Genomic DNA, 17,199 nt, shown 5'->3' with positions numbered 1-17,199 from the left:
CTTTGCTTCGGATGCAGATGCGGGTTTTGAAATGAGCACATGTAACATAGTTAAAATGGTTCCGGTTAAATCCTGCTAAAATGCACCATCTGCTGGTGAAAAGTTTTACTGCATTCACCTTAGATAGAGCGAGGTATTATGGGTAATCCTCAGAGCCATGAGGATCACCGACGAGGAGCTTGTTTTATCCCAGACACTGACCTCACCTCCATGCCCATTGTGTGAAATGCAGATGGAGAATTAAAGAAACAGCTGATGCCAACTTGAGCAACTCCTTGTCGTTCATCACCACACCAAGAGAAACCACCAGAACCCAAAGCATGTTGGGTTCTCTGTTCAAGTTTAGAAGTTTTAGCCAAATTATTTTTGTTTCCTTATCTGTCGGTAGGAGATGAAAACTACCGCCTTTGTTTTGGGAGCACATTCAAGACACACCTGCTGCTGCCACAAACTAAACTTGGTCTGATTATTAAAGTACAGCCAGTTACCCGAGCTCCGATAGGGCAGACACTTTCCAGTGGCAGGTTGCTCTCTATAACAGATTAATGTGTGATTCGGTTCGGTTCTGGTCCAGTGGGGAGATTCTCCATATTACGGTCCGGAGCGCAGCAGCTGCTGTCATTTATCCGCTGGAGATCCTTGAGGTTCTGGTTGTGATGGATTAAATAAATCCAGATATTTTATTTTGTCTAATAAATAAAATGTTCCAGGCCAAATCATAATGATAAAGACTCAGATCATGAACTTTATTATTTTTTAAATTCAAACGAAAATAAGATTCACATCACACCGAGCTGATATTGTGTAGTTCTGGTGTTTTACACCGTCAGCGCTAACAGCAGCTCAGACTCTGACCAGCTTCTCTGCTTTTCTTTATTCCTGTCAGAGAAACGAGCTGCTAGCAGCGATGCTAATTCATTCCGGTACAAAACTTACCGATCTTGTTCCTGTCGCTCCTCTGATTAAACTCCTAATTACGATCCTCTGCACTGAGCAGCTCTCTGACAGCAGACGGTGTCCGTGAACAAGTTTAACTAAACATTGTATTAAAACTAGGGTTGCCACCTTTCATAAATTAAAATTAAAATGAGGGACCAGTCCCTGTTTGTGTGAAGGGGGGTCTGTGTTACCCAGAAAGCAGTTGGGCACAATATCGCAACACCAACACCGTGAGTCAAACAATGACTGGGGCAGCCTAAAGTACTCGGCATCTACACATAGAATACGGAACAAATCGCGTTCTGTATCGGTTCAATACATATGGGACGCCTGGCAACCCTAATTATAACCGAAAAGAGAGATATAATTTAATTAATTTAGATTAGCAAAAGACCCCTACAAATTACAATGAATTAATGCTACTTCCGGTGGGCGCCGAACCCATAATTGTTTCCCCAGTGATCCTCCCAGGGAAAAGGTGGATAACAAAAGATGAAAAGGTTTATTTTACAGGTTACTGGCCCTTTAAATGACCAGGTTTCACTGCATCATGGAAAACATGTTGAGGAAACAATCATTCTGTTCTTTTCTTTGTTTTTCTTTCCTCCAGGCCTGTTCTCTGTGTATTTAATAAAGTTTGAATTGAATTAATCAGTGAAGTTTTATTTACATTACACTTTTTGTTTACTTCCTGTTTCAGGAAAACAAACTTCCACAGTCTGGAAAATCTGACGTTTGATTTATACATTTTATTTTTAGTTTCTTACAGTCAAGCTGTGAGTTAGAGATGACTGTTGGTGTGACGCTGCCACCTACTGGGCAGCCTGGGTAACGTCAGAGAGACACAGATAAGTCGTCCTGTCTAATGTAGAAAGTGGTGGCATGGTGCTATGGGCTCCGTTCTAAAAAAAAATAAAATGAAAAGGAATCACCATGGCAACCCGTGGCTCATTTTCTGAACCTCTTTTTGCATATTCTTAGATATTCTTAGCCATTTTCGGTCATTTTTAAACTAAGCTAAAGTTTTATGGTATTTTTGATATTTTTTAAAAGAAATAAACAGATTTCATAAAAGCAGAAATATGAATTTATTGAACATTAATCACTGAAACATTACGGAAGAAATTATCTGATCACAGATCACTAACTCAAACATGAATCACTTGTTTACTCAAAGCAACACGGTCATTTATTTACAAACTGGTAGAAATTGAGACAATCTGCCTCCCGCCGCTAGGGGCGCCGCTTCCCGCCCGATGGATGCACAGAAACTGTGAAGCAAAAACTGAAACTATGAGTTTATGATGGATTTCAGTCAAAACTCTGATAAATACGTTTCTGTTCTCTGTTCCGGTGAGATATTAATACATCCAGGATGCAGTTTGTAAAGTTACACATCCAAAAACTAACAGCAGTAATTTGGGTCATAAAAGAAAAAATTGAAATTTATTTCTTATTTTCAACATGTTATTCAATACTTTATGAATGTTTCAATTTCATGCTAATTATTTAGTTTTGAGCTAAATATTTAGTTTCATACGCAACATTCAGATTGAAGCTAAAAGTTCAGTTTAGTTTCAAACTAAATGTTTAGTAAATATTTAGCTTATAAACTAAACATGTTGCTTGCTAAATAAAAACAGATGTCACAGTTTCAAAATAAATATTTAGTTAGGAAGCTAAGCGATCATTTAGAAGCAAGCCTCAAACTAAATATTAAATTTTAAACTGTAACCTTCATGAATAAATTAAAAGATGGTGAAATTATGACTTTGGAAAAAGAACTCTCACTGTTTTCTCTCAAGACAGATTAAAAAACCAAATTATTGCTGTTAGCCTTCCAAACCTGAGCTAAATCAGACTCATTTAGCCAACTTTGAGACCAAAAGCAGAAAAACATTCAGACGACCTCGCTGACCTTCCTCAAAGGTCAGAGAGGTCAAACGAGGGAACAGATCTGAGTTTCTGCACCGACCACAGAAAAACCTTCGAATCAAACATCCAGAGAGACGCTGATCACAAAACCAACGACACAAAAACTAAACCGAGGAGGAGGAGGAGGAGGAGNGTCTTATGCACACCCCTTCAAATAAAGTGTTACCGAAGAAGCTAATGCTAAAGCGCTAACTTCATCCATGTCGATACCTACCATGTGGATCGTTCGAAACACTAGCATGATCAAAGCCTGGCGGTTTGTTCATACTAGTGTTTTATTTATTGTTTGTTTCGACTTCAATACATTTTATTCTACCAAACATTCACAAAACACGCATTTAGGGTTTATCTGAAAAAAATCATTTAGGTGAAGCTGAGTGTGCTAAATGTTTTCAAAGTTATCAAAAATGTTAAAGCGCTAAGCAGAATGCCCACCACTGCCTATAGAAAAAAATCTAATTTGATGATAAAAATTTAAAAATAAGATAAACAAATAGCTCCAGAAAGGAAACAATCTAGAATCAAGAAATCCAGATAAACAGTGAGCATGAATTCAATTTTAAGTTTACAAGAGGATCCCAGAAAATCTTTAAGAAATTAATCAGACATGGAGTTTGTCAAATGTTGTCCTGAAACATTCCAAAAATATTTTCCTAGAATTAAAAACTTCCCAGATATATTCAGGACAAAATCTAAAACCAAAGATTTAGAGAAAGAGGAGGACAGTTTCAGACACTCTCTGGAAAAAAAAGCTGAAAATAGGTGAGAGCAAGAGCAGGTCAACTGAACCGAGCAACAGAAAAATCCAAGAATCAAAAATCCCAAATTTATCCAGGATTATTCCAGAGGAACAAAGAGCTGATCTAGAAGAAGATTTCTCTAAATAATTTCAGACAGAGAAACTGGTGGGTCTGGGCGGACTCCAGTGCCACCAGTTCCAGAAACCAGTCAGAACTTAAACATGATGGAAAAATGTCGGTTTACTCACTTCTGACGAGGTTTGGACTCTGCTCTGACCAGCTGATCTGAGTTCTGCTGGGACGGATCCGGAGGCGAGAGGTTCGATGGAGATGAGCTGCAGGACACACACACAGAGACTGAGCCAAGCACATGAAGACGAGTTTGCGTTCTATACTTGGTTACTGCCAGATCTGCTGCAGCTGTCTGGTTCTGTTTTTCTGCTGTTTCCAGATTAAAACCTGATTTTAACTAAATAAAACCTGAACAGAACCTCTCAGAACCTGACCAAGTCCAGATAAAACGCTCTAAACCTCGTCTGATCCCAGAAGATAAAGCCCTGTGTGTTATTCTCCATCCAGCGCCCCCTGCAGGACCAACTTCTCACTTTTTACTGAGCTGCAATGTCCTGATCAGCCTGCAGGGGTCGCTGCAGGGCCTGCTGAGAGGAGGCAGGTCAAAGGTCAGTCAGGAGGTACAGACCTGCAGCCGGGGGGAGGCTCCTCAGAGATGGAGCTGGTTTTGGAGAAGAGGCGGGACTTCCTGCCCAGACCCAGAGCCGACATGTGGTGGCTGAGGAAAGAGCGACTCCTGGTGGCCGATGGGCCCAACCACAGCGAGACAGAGGAGAGGGAGGGGAAAATGGTGGATTAGAGGAGACAGAGGACAGAGACCAACAGGAGGACACCCATAGGACAGAGACAGAGGACAGGTCTGCAGGCGAGACACCTTGTATCCCAGGTAACTTCCTGTCCACCTATCAGGAACATGATGATGGACCGGGCCGAGAGGAACCAGAACTATAGTAACTATAGCTATTATAGTTTACTAAAACTAGCAAAATAAAAACTGAAATTGAAAAAAACAATTTTGTTAATTGAAATATCATCATTAATTATTGGGGGGGAACTAACTAACTGGAACTACAGCATGCGTTTCTAAAACAAACTAAAGCGTACTGTAGATGCAACATCCTTCACTTTTGTGTTTATGAATCTTTTTTTAGCCTTTTGATGAGACGTGGAAATTATTTCTTCCCCAGCAGTTTACGTCAGTTGTCGGCAAATTACGGCGCTCTATTATGGCAACGCTAATCCGCCGAGCGGCGACAGAGAGAACACAAAATAAACTTTTAGAAAATTATTTCTGTAGATTCGTTACCTAATCTAATTAAACATAATCACAACACAATATTTAACCATTTTAAATCCTGTTAAGTTTAAAAATCAAAACTACAACTAAAACTAGCAACTCCAGCAGAGAGGACGGACCGGTTCCTGCTCAGAACCCGAGGACACGGTGCCGGACCCAGAGATAGGCTGAGGACTGAAGGTTCTGAAGGCTTAGACCCGGAACTGAGCGCGACCCAGTAGTGGGTTGCTGTGGCAACGGTGCAGGTCTGAACTGGTGCCTGCTACCAAACATGGAGGCCAAACATTCCTGATTACCGGAGTCACCCGTCTCTAAACTGGGACAGAACCAGAACATGGTCCAAAACAGCTGGACAGAGACAACCCAACAGCACCTGCTGCCGGTCTGTGGACTTACGGGCTGGATGGCGTCTTTGTCCCCAGCTCGGTGGACGCATCGCTGCCGGGTCCAGCATGGGGGGGCAGCGGCGAGCCCCGCGGGGACATCGAGGGACTGGAGGCGGAGCTTCCGGGTTCAGAGGACAGCGGCGACGAGGCGGTGCTGTCCAACGTGGGCGAGGATATGGTGGAGGACGGGGAGAGGACAGGCGTGGACGGAGTGGGGGACAGCAGGTCCGGCAGGTTCTGACTGGAGCGGCGGCTCCTCCTTCCCTCCTGGTCGCCGGCGGCCATCTTTCTCCTCTCCTTTCGGAGGAGGGGGGCGGAGTCATCCACATCTCCGTCCTCATGCCGCAGAGCCGCCTGGAGGAAGGGAGACATGTGAGGACAGCAGGGGGCGCCGTGTGGCGGACAGGCAGCAGAGCGGTCACGTGACCTCGGCGACGGTACCTCATAGATGGAGAACTGGGCTTTGAGGTCAGGCTCCGCCCCCTTGCTGCTCAGGTGTTTCCGGACCACGGCCTCCATGCCCAGACGCTCCAGGCAGTCCGTCACGTCGTAGAACGAGTCCTGGTCCGGCAGCGCCGCCAGAATCTGGACCAGAACCACACAGGGAGTGAGCCGACGGAGGCTGGTTCTGGTTTCTGTCGGGTCTGGTTCTGGTCTTTGGCAGTTCTGGTTCTAGTCTCTGATGGTTCTGGTTTCTGTCGGGTCTGGTTCTTGTCTCTGTTTGGTCTGGTCTCTGACGGGTCTGGTTCTGGTCAGGTCTGGTTATGGTCTCTGACGGTTCTGGTCCTGATTCTGGTTCTGGTCTCTGACGGGTCTGGTTCTGGTTCTGGTCCTGGTCGGGTCGGTACCTTGTTGATGAGCGTCATGGTGAAGACCAGCAGCTCTGTGTCGGCGCCGTTCTTCTCCTCCAGAATGTCCATCAGGTTCGTCCAGGGCTTAACACCTACAGCACAGACAGTGGTAACCATAGCAACAGCCCCCACCAGCACACCTGGGAGGGAGTCTGTGCCTCATCCACCTGTCTGTGTGTGTGCGCGTTGGTTTGTAGTACCTTGTGGGGACCATTCGCCTGACACTACGTTGTGGGGACCCACTGCTCCTTGTGGGACCGAAGCCTGGTCCCCACAAGGAGAAACGCTGTTTTTGGGTCAAGGGTCAGATTTAGGACTAAGATGTGAACTGAGTTTTGGTTGATTAGGATAAGGGTTAGGCTGTATATATATATATGTGTGTGTGTACTTGTATTTGCTGCTATAGGGGACAACTGTCTCCAGTTTCACACACAAATTCAGGTCCTTGTAGAAAGTGAGAACATACTTTGTTGCAACTGGTACTGCACTGTACTAGTTTGAATTGGAGGTAAGATGTGAATTAAGTTAGAAATAAACTAGTACTGGTTTGGGGAAACCTCTGAGCTACACCTGGATGCAGATAACAAAGTCAATGAAAGTCAAGTTTAAGACCCAAGTTTGCACAGAAGTACAACAATGTACAAGTGTCTCTGCCTATGTCTCTAGGCGTGTGTCTCTCTCTGTGTGTTTCTCTGTCTCTCTGTCTCTGTCTCTCTGTCTCTGTGTGTGTGTTTACCTCTCTTTACGTCCACCGTTGTCACGGCGCTGATCAGCAGAGGACCGTTGGACTCGGCGTACTCCACAAACACGATGAGGAGCTTCAGAGCCGTTTTCACCAGCAGGCGAGACTGGAGACAGAAGGAGCAGAGTCATTGTCTGACCAGCAGGGGGTGCCACCATCACTGATCAGGTGTCTCAGGTTGATTGTGGGTTCTGACTCACCACACTTCCTGTCAGCGTGTAGAGCCACTGCAGCGTCTCTGGGTGGTGGATCACGCCGTTCATCCCGTCCACAAACAGCATGATCTGGCTGAGAGCTGGAAGGCGGGGGGGGGGAGTGAGGGACAGACAGGAAGACAGATGAGGCTCCACAGTCCCAGCCTCTAGGCTATAATCTGAGGCTGCGCTCTGCGGCTTCTCTGGACGTGTGAAGAGCAAAGTTTCCGTCTTGTGGGATGAGGACGCCTGTCTGACTGAGACTAAAACAGCGATCCGTTTGGATGAGAACCAAACAACAGCAGAAACGTGTGGAAGAGTTTCCATCTCTGAAACACACGCCTGGGACACACATTGATAAATTAATTAACTAATTAATCTGTTTTTTCCCACCAATGCTCTTCTTTGGTTTCTGTAGTTCAGAGTGATGTCATCACGCCCAGGGCAGCCATCTTGTTTGACAAGCATGTCTTACAGCTTCTGGTTATTTGGACTTTGATTTATTTATTATTTAAATCACAAGAATAAAGTTGAAATGTAAGGAGAATTAATTAGTGATTTAATGAGTTTTAATGAGAACATGAAAAAAGTTACATTAAAATGAGGAATGCTGAGCATCTTGTGGAGCTACTTCCGTCTCAGTTCTACAGATAAGAAAATTCTTCATCTTTTGACTCATCAGCAGCAACTTTGAAATAAAGGCATCGGTTATGAAGAAAGAATCACACTGAGCTGCTCACGTCAGATGCTGACAACTCTACAAGTTTTTTATCATAATTTTTAAGTGTTTTTCTTGTAATTAAAGAAAACTTCTCATAGTCTGGACGTAATACTTCATCATACAACTCATAGGATGGGCTTTTTTAGAATGCATTTTTTTAAGAGAAAACAAGAATTAAAATCAATTAAACCTGTAAATCGGATTTGGCATGAAAAAAGTTTGTATTTTTAACCAGGAGTCGGAGCCACGTGTCGGGGGGCGGAGCCACGTGTCGGGGGGCGGAGCCTTACCTCTCAGGATGTAGTTCTGGTAGTTGTGGTCGGCTTCGGCTCCAACCTTGATGAAACACGCCAAGCCTTCAGACGCTACAAACTCTGGGACCAGATCCTTATCGTCCTGGAGACACAGACCATCTTCATCATCATCATCATCATCATGTCGAGAGGGGTTTCCCTGAGTTCATTCTGGAAAGCAGCAGTTCCAGGATGACCTCTGACCTCCACCAGACTAGCCGTTGCACCGCTCTGCAGATCGTCTCCTGCAGCCGCTGAGCTCCTCATCCAGCAGGTGGAGCAGTTCAGGTGGAGGAGCAGCAGAAGAAGAATTCTCCATGCTGTAGCTGAGCAGCTCCTGGCTGAGTGTGCCACCTACCTGCTGCAGGAAGAGCTGCAGCAGAGGACCAACAGTGCTGCATGCTGGGAGATGCAGTACGGACTGCAGGAAGTCGGGTCATGGCTCAGGTGAGTCTGCAGGTGGTTACCTGGAAGAGCTGCTTGAGGGAGAACAGACAGCGCCTCAGCTCTGGGCCTTTGGAGTTGTACAACCTCTCTGGAACCCAAGAAGAGACAGGAAGTGATGTCACAGCCAGGTGGTCGGTTGAGATCAAGTTCAGTGACCTTTATGGACAGCCTTCAACCTCAGCAACCAATCAGGACGGAGGAGGAGCTCTGGAGCTCCGCCCACTGCTGCAAACAACCTGCAGAACTTCCTGTTTCAGTCCCGGTGTTCATGCCTACTATTTTATGTTGTTTTAACAAAAAGAGAATTTTTCAGATTAATTATTTGGTAAATTTACATTACAAGAAAAAAATGCTTTTTTTTCTTTACAAATCAATAATTTACCAAAAAGGAATGCGCTGAGGCCAAGGCTTATGTGTGAAAGTATGTTTATGTGGATTTTATTGCATGACTTTTGCTGCTGGATATGCAAGTTTCCCTCTTCAGGATAAATAAACTCTCTAAAATAAGTAATTTGATATTTGAGGAGGACAAACAGCTGGCAGCTCCTTCAAACCGTTTCAGTTTGGAAATATTGGTTTTAATGTCAGAACCAGTCCAGGAGTCGGTTTGGGTCTGGGTTGAACAGCTGCTGCAGACGCACAGGTCCGGTTTGATCCGGTCCGGTCCGTGTGCAGAACTAGCAGAAGTTCTGCTGCTGTCCCGGTTCTGTGGTTCTGATTGTGAAACAGAAGTTGGTTTAGATCTCGCTGCGGAGCAGGAGTCAACATGATGAAGACGAGGATGATGAAACTGCAGCAACAGGCGTCAACATGCAGGAGAGGTTCTGATGAGGAGCCGGGTCCAAACGCTGCCGAGAAGCAGGAGGGGCTTCCCAGATTTATCAGATATTTTGCGTTTCTTTCTGGCTCTGAACCAGAGGCCAGATGAGTCTGGATCCGTTTGGGTCTGAACCAGCAAACCGGGCCAACAGCTTCCTTCCTCTCTCTAAACAAAGACGCCGCCGGAACCAGAATGCAGCTACACAATCGGGCGAGCAAACGACCCAACCTGACCCTGCTCAGCAAGATCCCCGACCAGAACCGAACAGAACCAACCAGAACAAACCAGAACTGAGCAGAGGAAACCGGGCCGGTTCTGGTTCTGCAGCTCTAACTGGTGTTTCTGCCTCGTTCCTGAATCCTGCAGGGAACCAGGTGGTCGGGGCGGGTCGCACTCAGAACCGGTTCTGAACTGTGATCCGATCTCCAGCTGCTCATCCAGAACCAGAAATAGAACAAGCTGCGGTTTCCTTTCCTCCACTGACATCACTTCCTGCTCGCCGACGGTGGCTCATGCTGACTGGCAGCTGTTTCCCGCAGAGCAGCTGAGTAAAGGACTCTGAAGGTCAGAAGACCCGTCCGACCAGAACCAGAACCAGATTCGGCTGAATTCTCCACAAAACCACATTTCATGTTCAAACTGAGAACATGAGATATTACTTTGTAATATTCCCTCATCTGGACCAGAACCGACCCAAACAGAACCTCAGAACTTCTGCAGGTCCAGAGCTGCAGCATACACAGATTCATCAGGATTATTATCTGCAGCTGACAAGCGGATCCGGATCCAACCTGCAGAACAGAACCTTCATCCAGATAAAGGCTCCTGTTTATCCTCAACAGGAAGTGAGGCTGATAAACCCACTGAGGCATTTCCTGTTTAAGTCGAGCAGCACGAATTCTCCCGGATGAACCGGGCCACAGCTGCTGGTTCTGGTACCGGGGTTCTGGCTGAGAGGGCCACCAGGGAAGAGGTGTTTAACCTTTGACCCCTCTCTGGAAGTGAACCTTGTCCAAACTGAGCCAGAGTCCGGTTCCGTACTGACAGAACCGTCCTCCATGTCTCTCTGGTCAGAACGGTGATGTGGTCCAACAGAACCAGTTATGATTCTGAATCCGTCTCAGCAGCAGAACTGGGTCCAGATGTTCTCTGCAGCTGGTTTCCAGTGGGAGCAGAGATCAACGAGGCGTTCCTCAAGGCGGGGTCCTCGGCCCACTGCCGTTCAGCTCCTCGCTGCCTCTGGTGGAGACTGTAAGGCACTACATTTTGGCCGTTAGGGCGGCGTCCCCTGGGCGCTGCCCCGTTGCTCCGCGCTGCATGTTTCAGATGCTTCCCTGCTTCAGCAAACCGGTCTCCAGCTGACAGCCGATCAGCTGATAATCAATCGTCTGGATCTCCGTCAGGGAAACAAGGAAAACAAGCCGAGCAGGAAGAGAAGCAGCAGAGGAAGCAGAACGTCTGCGATTTGTTTCAGGACGGATCCAGACAGATCGAGATACAACGGATTGTTCTGGTCCGCCGCTCCATCCGTACCAGAACAGAAACAGAATATCAATATTAGGGCCGGGAGATTAGCTCAGGTTATTAATTACATCAATCTTAACTTTTTTTTTTTTTTTTTTACAAAAGTCCCAAGCAGGAACCTTTGTATTCACTTGTTTCAGGAGCGCCCATAAATCTGACGTACAACATCGGCCATCTGATGGAGCTGTGGATGTTTTCAGGTCAGAGACCAGAAACCGGCCGGGATTCTGGACAGGATCCGGATTCAAAACTCATTCAGGACACGGTGTTGTCATGATAACGCAAGACTGCCGACTCATTGGTTTTGGGAACCTTCCTCTTCCTCAGTACCAGCCCAACTCAGCGAGTCATCGACCGGATTCCACCACACCCACACACACACACACACACACACACACACACACACCGCACCATATAAAACAACACACTCTGGGCAAAGATCCAGGAGAAGAAAAGCTTCTTCTAGAGTTTTACTCACATTTTACCTTCATTTTTATCTAAATCTTTCATCTGATTTTGGGTCAATTTAATTTTATCTCATTTATTTTAATTCTGGTTTCTGTCTAGATTTTATTCTGATTCTATTTTGATTTTATTTAAATTTTTAAACTATGTGATTATTCTGCATTCAGATTTGATCTTGTTTAACATTAAATTTATTCTCATTTTTGTTTTGATTTTTCAGGCCAGAATTTCCTGGGTTTTTTATCCTAATTTTAAACAGATGTTAAACAGAGCAGGTTGAGAGGTCAGAGGTCAGAGGTGGAGCTCCATGTCTGACGCTATAGGCCCAGCTAGCATCCTAAAGGTCAAAGGTCAGCTATTGTCTGTGTGTGATTCTGGTTCTGTTGGGTCGAAATACCGCTGTGGTTTCTGGCGTCAGCTCCTCAGCGAGTCGCCTGCAGGCTTGCAAGGCATGCTGGGAAAGCCCCGCCCCCAGCAGTGCCAGCAGGAACTCTGGGAAACTTTGTCCCGACGGACTGAAGCTGCTGCAAAGGGAACCCCTCTGGTCCAGACGGGTACCAGCAGAACCGGCCCGGCTGCAGCGCCGCCAGAGTTTAGCTCCTCCCCCAGATGTTTGACAAGTTCTAACAGGCCAGAACCAGAACTTTAACCGGGTCGAACAAAAACACAACAACTGAGACAAAAACAGAGCAGAGAGGAAACCTGAGAGGAGAAAAAACACCAGAAACCAGGACGGTTCTGATCCAAACTGCTGGAGGAGACTGAAGCCACAAACAGGAAGAGAGCAGCAGCCTTCTGGGCTCAGATAAGGTCAGAAAATAACGGGCTAAAAATAAAACGCAGCGCCGAGCCTCGGTCTCCACGGAAACACACAGAAAACACGCTGAGCAGAAACACACACACAACCAGAACCTCCAGAACCTTGACCCGCTTAGAAGAACCCGTCAGACTGAAGAACATGTAAATCTGATTGAAGATCAGAAGAGTTTCCTGAGGTTTTCTCTTCATCTGCTGCAACTTTTTTACCCGGAAGATAAAAATGTTCATCATGAAGGTTTAAATAAGAAAAGATTCAAATCACAAGCATTTGGTTGGAGCGGCAGATTGTAGCTTCCATAAAAATCAATTCAGATAATCTATGAAAATCTATGAAAATGTTGATCTCCTCCCCGATCAATTATTTCTGTCTGAAGATATCAACCAAAACCAGAACCATCAGAACCCGTCCCGATGGACCCAGCCGGCTGCAGGGGAACATGCGGTCCAGGCCGCTCTGCAGACGTCGGCTTGTGTCCTCAGGTTTCCATGGAAACAGAGGTTTGGTTTAGCCGTCTCAGAGGCTCCAGAACCAGGCGACCTAACAGAACCGGCTGAGTCAGAGGAAACTCTGTCTGTCTTTCCTGTGAGTCAGCAGACGGAAACATTTACCCAGGATGAGGTGAACGCGCACGGAGAGCTGCGTCCTCAGGACCAGGATCGGCTTCCTGCCCTTTCTGTGGAGACAGAGACACGGTCAGAACCCGGTGCCGGTTCTGGTACCACAGCAACCAGGGTCGGGGGTCGGGGCTCAGACTCACGCCAGGTCCTGGTAGAAAGCGTCCAGCTCGTCCCGCTGCTCCGCCAGAGACGAGTCCAGGTCCAGGTACGTCCCGCTAGGAGACACCTGCAGGGCGCAGTCCTCCAGCTGCAACACAACCGGATCCGTTAGCCACAGGCCCGCTAGCTGGATGTTAGCCACAGGCCCGCTAGCTGGATGTTAGCCACAGGCCCGCTAGCTGGATGTTAGCCACATCCTAACATTCAAACTTTAACCGAGTTATTTAATCTGGAATAAAAACATTAAGTAAATAAACTGTGGATTATTTGTATTAAAAAATATAAATATAGAGACTCAAGCTGGGAAATATTAATTCATTTATTTATAGATTATGAATCATTTTGCAGCAGCGACGTCAGAACCAGAAAGAGTGTGTGCGTGTGTGCGCGCGCTGTAAACAGATCCAGCAGCAGCTGCTGCCACAACAAACAGAACCAACTCAACCGGACCCAGAAGGATCAGGAACACAGAAGATCACGACCCAAACTACATCAGAACTAGAACCTCCTGATCCAGAACCATTTCTCTAGCGAAACCCAATCTGGTCCAGTAATCATCTCCAGTCCTCCTGGTTCCAATCGGACTTTGGCCAGTCAAGCAGCACCGTCAGAGGTTCTGGACCAGTAGAACCAGTGGAACCACATTCTGCCTGCTATTTCTGGATTGGAACTGAGGAAGAGGATGATGATGAAGCTCAGCTCCACATTTTAAAGCGATGCAGTAACTTCAGCATGTTGGTTCTGGTTCTGGTCTGGTTCATCAGAGTGAGCTCACTGCCCAGCTTTAGAAACTGATTCTCAGGTTTCATGAAGTTTGGAAATGTTCAGTGGCCTGGTTCGGCCCAAATCTATTGGACCCAGTTTGATCCCAGTGTTCTGACCATCAGTGCTACCTCATCAGATTTTCCTACCGTAGCACGGATAGATAGCTAGGTCTATCTGTCTGTGCTACGCGTCCAAAACTGCTACCGTCATGTTTACAAACAGAAACTACAGCAGGTTGTTCATGTTAAATACATTGAATAACATTATTTGAGTGACGGGACTGAAGTGGAAGCTTAGGAGTTAAGCTTAGCTTAGCATTGGAACAATTTATATACATGATGAAACCAGAAGAAGATCACTTCCTTCATCAGAATATCCTACCCGTTTAAAATGAAAAGCTATAGATGTATGCACTAATCCTTTTACTAGAATATCCTACCTGTTAAAATATTTTAAATACATTGGTGTTTTTAAGAATAAAACGGTATCAGAAACTGATTTTTATTGGAATTAAAGACAAATACAAATCACTGCAACTCTTTTTGTGCATTAATACGTTGTATGACAGACTTTATTAATGTGTCCACCGAACTGCGCAGGTCACTGAAATGATGGGATATGATTCATATACACTAATATTACACCTCTCACATAGTATCCTACCAACATCTATTTAGCAAGGTTTAGTAATAAAGAGTGTTATTAAACTAAAATATTTTAAAGTATAGGGACAAAACAGCCACAAAACAACATATTTTGTCCTGATTAACCGCCAGACAATAACTTGCTTAATGAAATTGTAAGACGGCAAACTAAAGCCATAAATATATTTACAAGCTGCTGTCATGTAAACTACAAACATGAAGCAATACAGCAGCTTAAGGAAAGCCAGGAATAAAATAAATTAAATAAAGCTTACCGTTATCTGCAATGAAATAAAACACATGAAACGAAACTTCCACAGGTAGGATGTATTTATAGAAAATCTGCTGAGTCAGCAGAATGCGACATAGCGTCGATGTGGCATCATCACAAGGTAGGACAGATTTATGGGTAGCACAGATAAACAGAACACCGGCCCATAATAATCAGCTCTGTCGTCCAGTTTGTGGTTCTGAAAGCATCTGAACTGAACCAGAACCAGAACTGGTCCAGTAAACTCGTAGCATCAGATTGTAACCATGCTAACAACAATCACACTTCTTTTTACAGTTTTAGAAAGTGAACTGTAGGTGTTGAAACCGACAAACCAAATTTTAAATCTGCAGACCTGAAGGCTCTGAAGCTGTAGACCTGAGGAAGAGGATGATGATGAAGCTCAGCTCCACATTTTAAAGCGTGGCCATGACAGTGGGCGTGGCCATGGTGGTGGGCGTGGCTCGTTTTGTTTTTAATATGATCAGAAATTATTATGAAACAGAGCGAAGAGGTACATCTGGAATTTGAACATATAGAGACTTATTGCAGGTTATTGATAAATATTTAATTTATCAGAGCCTCAGGCGCCCAGGCATAGCGCCACCTGTGGTCTCATCGAGGAGGAGCTTCAGACAGTCAGACGCGGACCAGAAGTCTGGTCGGGTCCAGGTTCTGATCAGAACCACCAGGTCGACCCGTCCAGCAGAGGAGAAAGGCGGATTGCTTCTTTAATCCTTTGAACAGGAAGGAAACGCCGCAGTTAGCTTATCGGCTGCCCCGCCCACTTCCTGCTGGGGGGCGAGGAAGAGGATGAAGACCTCACATACTCCCAGGCTGCAGGACCGGCCCCAAGGCATGATGGGAACAAGCAGAGGTCTGAACATTCCTGCAGGCCTCAAACGCCTCGCAGCAGACTGGACTCAGAGAACCAACAGGGGTCGACTCGTCATCGTTACTAAAGATCAACAACCTGAAGTTTAACGATGCCTTTACAGCCCGTAAGAAAATAGGAGTTTTCGGTTCTAATGCATTTTATGATCATAAAAAAAAAAAATCTGGAAAATTTTCTGATAATTTCAAATTTAAATAATAATAATTAGCTCTTACTGTGTTAAACAGTTAAAGGGTTCAGGGGTTAAAGGTGACTCAGTTCCTGGTCTGGGGACCGACAGGTTCTGGTTCTGGTGGGTTCAGGTCAGACAGGTCCGTCTGTCTTCGTCTGAGGACTGTGACCTTTGACCTCTGGCTCCACACTGAGTTGCCTCTGAATTTTTTCGCAGCACTTCGCTCACTTCCTGTTTGGCAAAATGGAAAAAATCTGCCAGGAACACAAGGACTGGGAGAGAGACTGGGAGGACTTGGAGGTTTTGTCCTTAGACTCTGCAGGACGGATTTCGGCGCTGAAAGCTGCAGTCTAAGGACCAATCAGCTGCATCTCCCTGAAGCCCCGCCCCCTGCTCTACCTGCCCAGGTGGAGGCCAGCCTGCTGGAAGCCCCGCCCCCTTCACTGCTCCTGGTTGCTCAACAAGTGAGCAGAAACTTTGACCCAGATCAGAACAGAGAACCTCTGAAAGCCCAACACAGACACATCAGAACCTCCAGAACCAGGAGAAGATCCAGCAGAACCTCCTCAGAACCGGATCCATCTCAGCAGAACCGGTTCTGGTCCATTCTGGTTTCAAGCTCCGGTTCAGATTGTTGTGGTTCTGCTCTCCAAAAGTCCCACCACAGCCTTCCAGGACTTTGACTAGGCCGTTGTGTGTGCTGTGGTCCGACTGCTGTGTTTGGATCCCGGTTCTGACCCGGTTTGGACCGGGCCTCAGCTGCTGAAGAGGTTCAGATTTATCTGACGTGTTTCCGGTCAGTAAAGAGGCGGGACTTCCTGCTCCTCCGGACTCACCTGTTCAGGTTAACCTTTAAATGGACCGGACTCGTTTTGTGTAATTATTCATCATGACGTCACCCTGGCTAAGTGTAACCTCACCCTGGGAGCCTTTCCTCCCTCCATGCGCCTCACCTGACAGATTCTGGCACTAAGCTCACTCTGAGCCCGGTTCCGGCCCGGTTCGGAGTGTGACCCACCTTCAGCGGCGCCCCGAGTAGCTTGTGGATCCCGGAGATCTGCTCGCTCAGCGGCTGGTCCTCCTCCAGGGAGACAGTCGGAGGTCTCCGCGGTTCGGGAAAGTTCGTGCAGATGAACGGGTCCGAGTCCTCCAGGTACTGGACCCGGCAGGTGACGGAAGCCATGGCCGAGAGTCAGCGACCAGACTGCGGCTGGACTGCTGAGGGAGAGTCGGTGCGGCTCGCTGTGCCGCGGAGGAATGTTTAAATGAAGCTGAGCGCAGGAGGACCTGGCTGCACAAAGGGGCGGGGCCTAGGGCTGACGTCAGGCCCATATTTGGAACTGGCATGTTACCAGCCATAACCAGAGACTACATCCGATTTGGCCTTTCAGAATAAAGCTCATCCGATCAGACAACAAGTGGTCTGACCA

At 46.3% G+C, this 17,199-nt stretch overlaps 1 protein-coding gene across 2 annotated transcripts; it reads right to left on the bottom strand.

The window, feature by feature from the left end:
• Nucleotides 1-3,498: 3,498 nt before the first annotated feature.
• Nucleotides 3,499-17,193, bottom strand: LOC106949319 (FH1/FH2 domain-containing protein 1-like). Of its 2 annotated transcripts, XM_015035484.1 has the most exons (12): nt 16,788-17,193; nt 13,004-13,110; nt 12,855-12,919; nt 8,638-8,705; nt 8,168-8,273; nt 7,163-7,257; nt 6,957-7,068; nt 6,218-6,312; nt 5,811-5,954; nt 5,380-5,723; nt 4,315-4,422; nt 3,499-3,949 (listed from the first exon to the last, which is right to left on the bottom strand). In XM_015035484.1, the coding sequence occupies exons 1-12, from the start codon at nt 16,950-16,952 to the stop codon at nt 3,859-3,861; spliced, it is 1,500 nt and encodes a 499-aa protein (XP_014890970.1). In that variant the 5' UTR covers nt 16,953-17,193; the 3' UTR covers nt 3,499-3,858. The 2 variants fall into 2 exon arrangements, with proteins under 2 accessions (XP_014890970.1, XP_014890971.1); XM_015035485.1 differs by lacking the exon at nt 4,315-4,422.
• Nucleotides 17,194-17,199: the final 6 nt, after the last annotated feature.

The sequence above is a fragment of the Poecilia latipinna genome, unplaced genomic scaffold (genome assembly GCF_001443285.1).
Source record: "Poecilia latipinna isolate Pla-1442-1.1 unplaced genomic scaffold, P_latipinna-1.0 Scaffold336, whole genome shotgun sequence".
Lineage (NCBI taxonomy): Eukaryota > Metazoa > Chordata > Actinopteri > Cyprinodontiformes > Poeciliidae > Poecilia > Poecilia latipinna.
The sequence above is the reverse complement of the archived record's forward strand: the minus strand, read 5'-3'. Positions and strand labels throughout refer to the sequence as shown.

Excerpts from the sequence above, each read along its gene's own strand:
- LOC106949319 (XM_015035484.1), bottom strand. The coding sequence starts at position 16,952 with ATGGCTTCCGTCACCTGCCGGGTCCAGTACCTGGAGGACTCGGACCCG. Across the intron at positions 5,724-5,810 it reads CCCAGTTCTCCATCTATGAG|GCGGCTCTGCGGCATGAGGA; the intron begins GTACCGTCGCCG and ends CCCTTCCTCCAG. Across the intron at positions 3,950-4,314 it reads GAGCCTCCCCCCGGCTGCAG|CTCATCTCCATCGAACCTCT; the intron begins GTCTGTACCTCC and ends TGTGTCCTGCAG.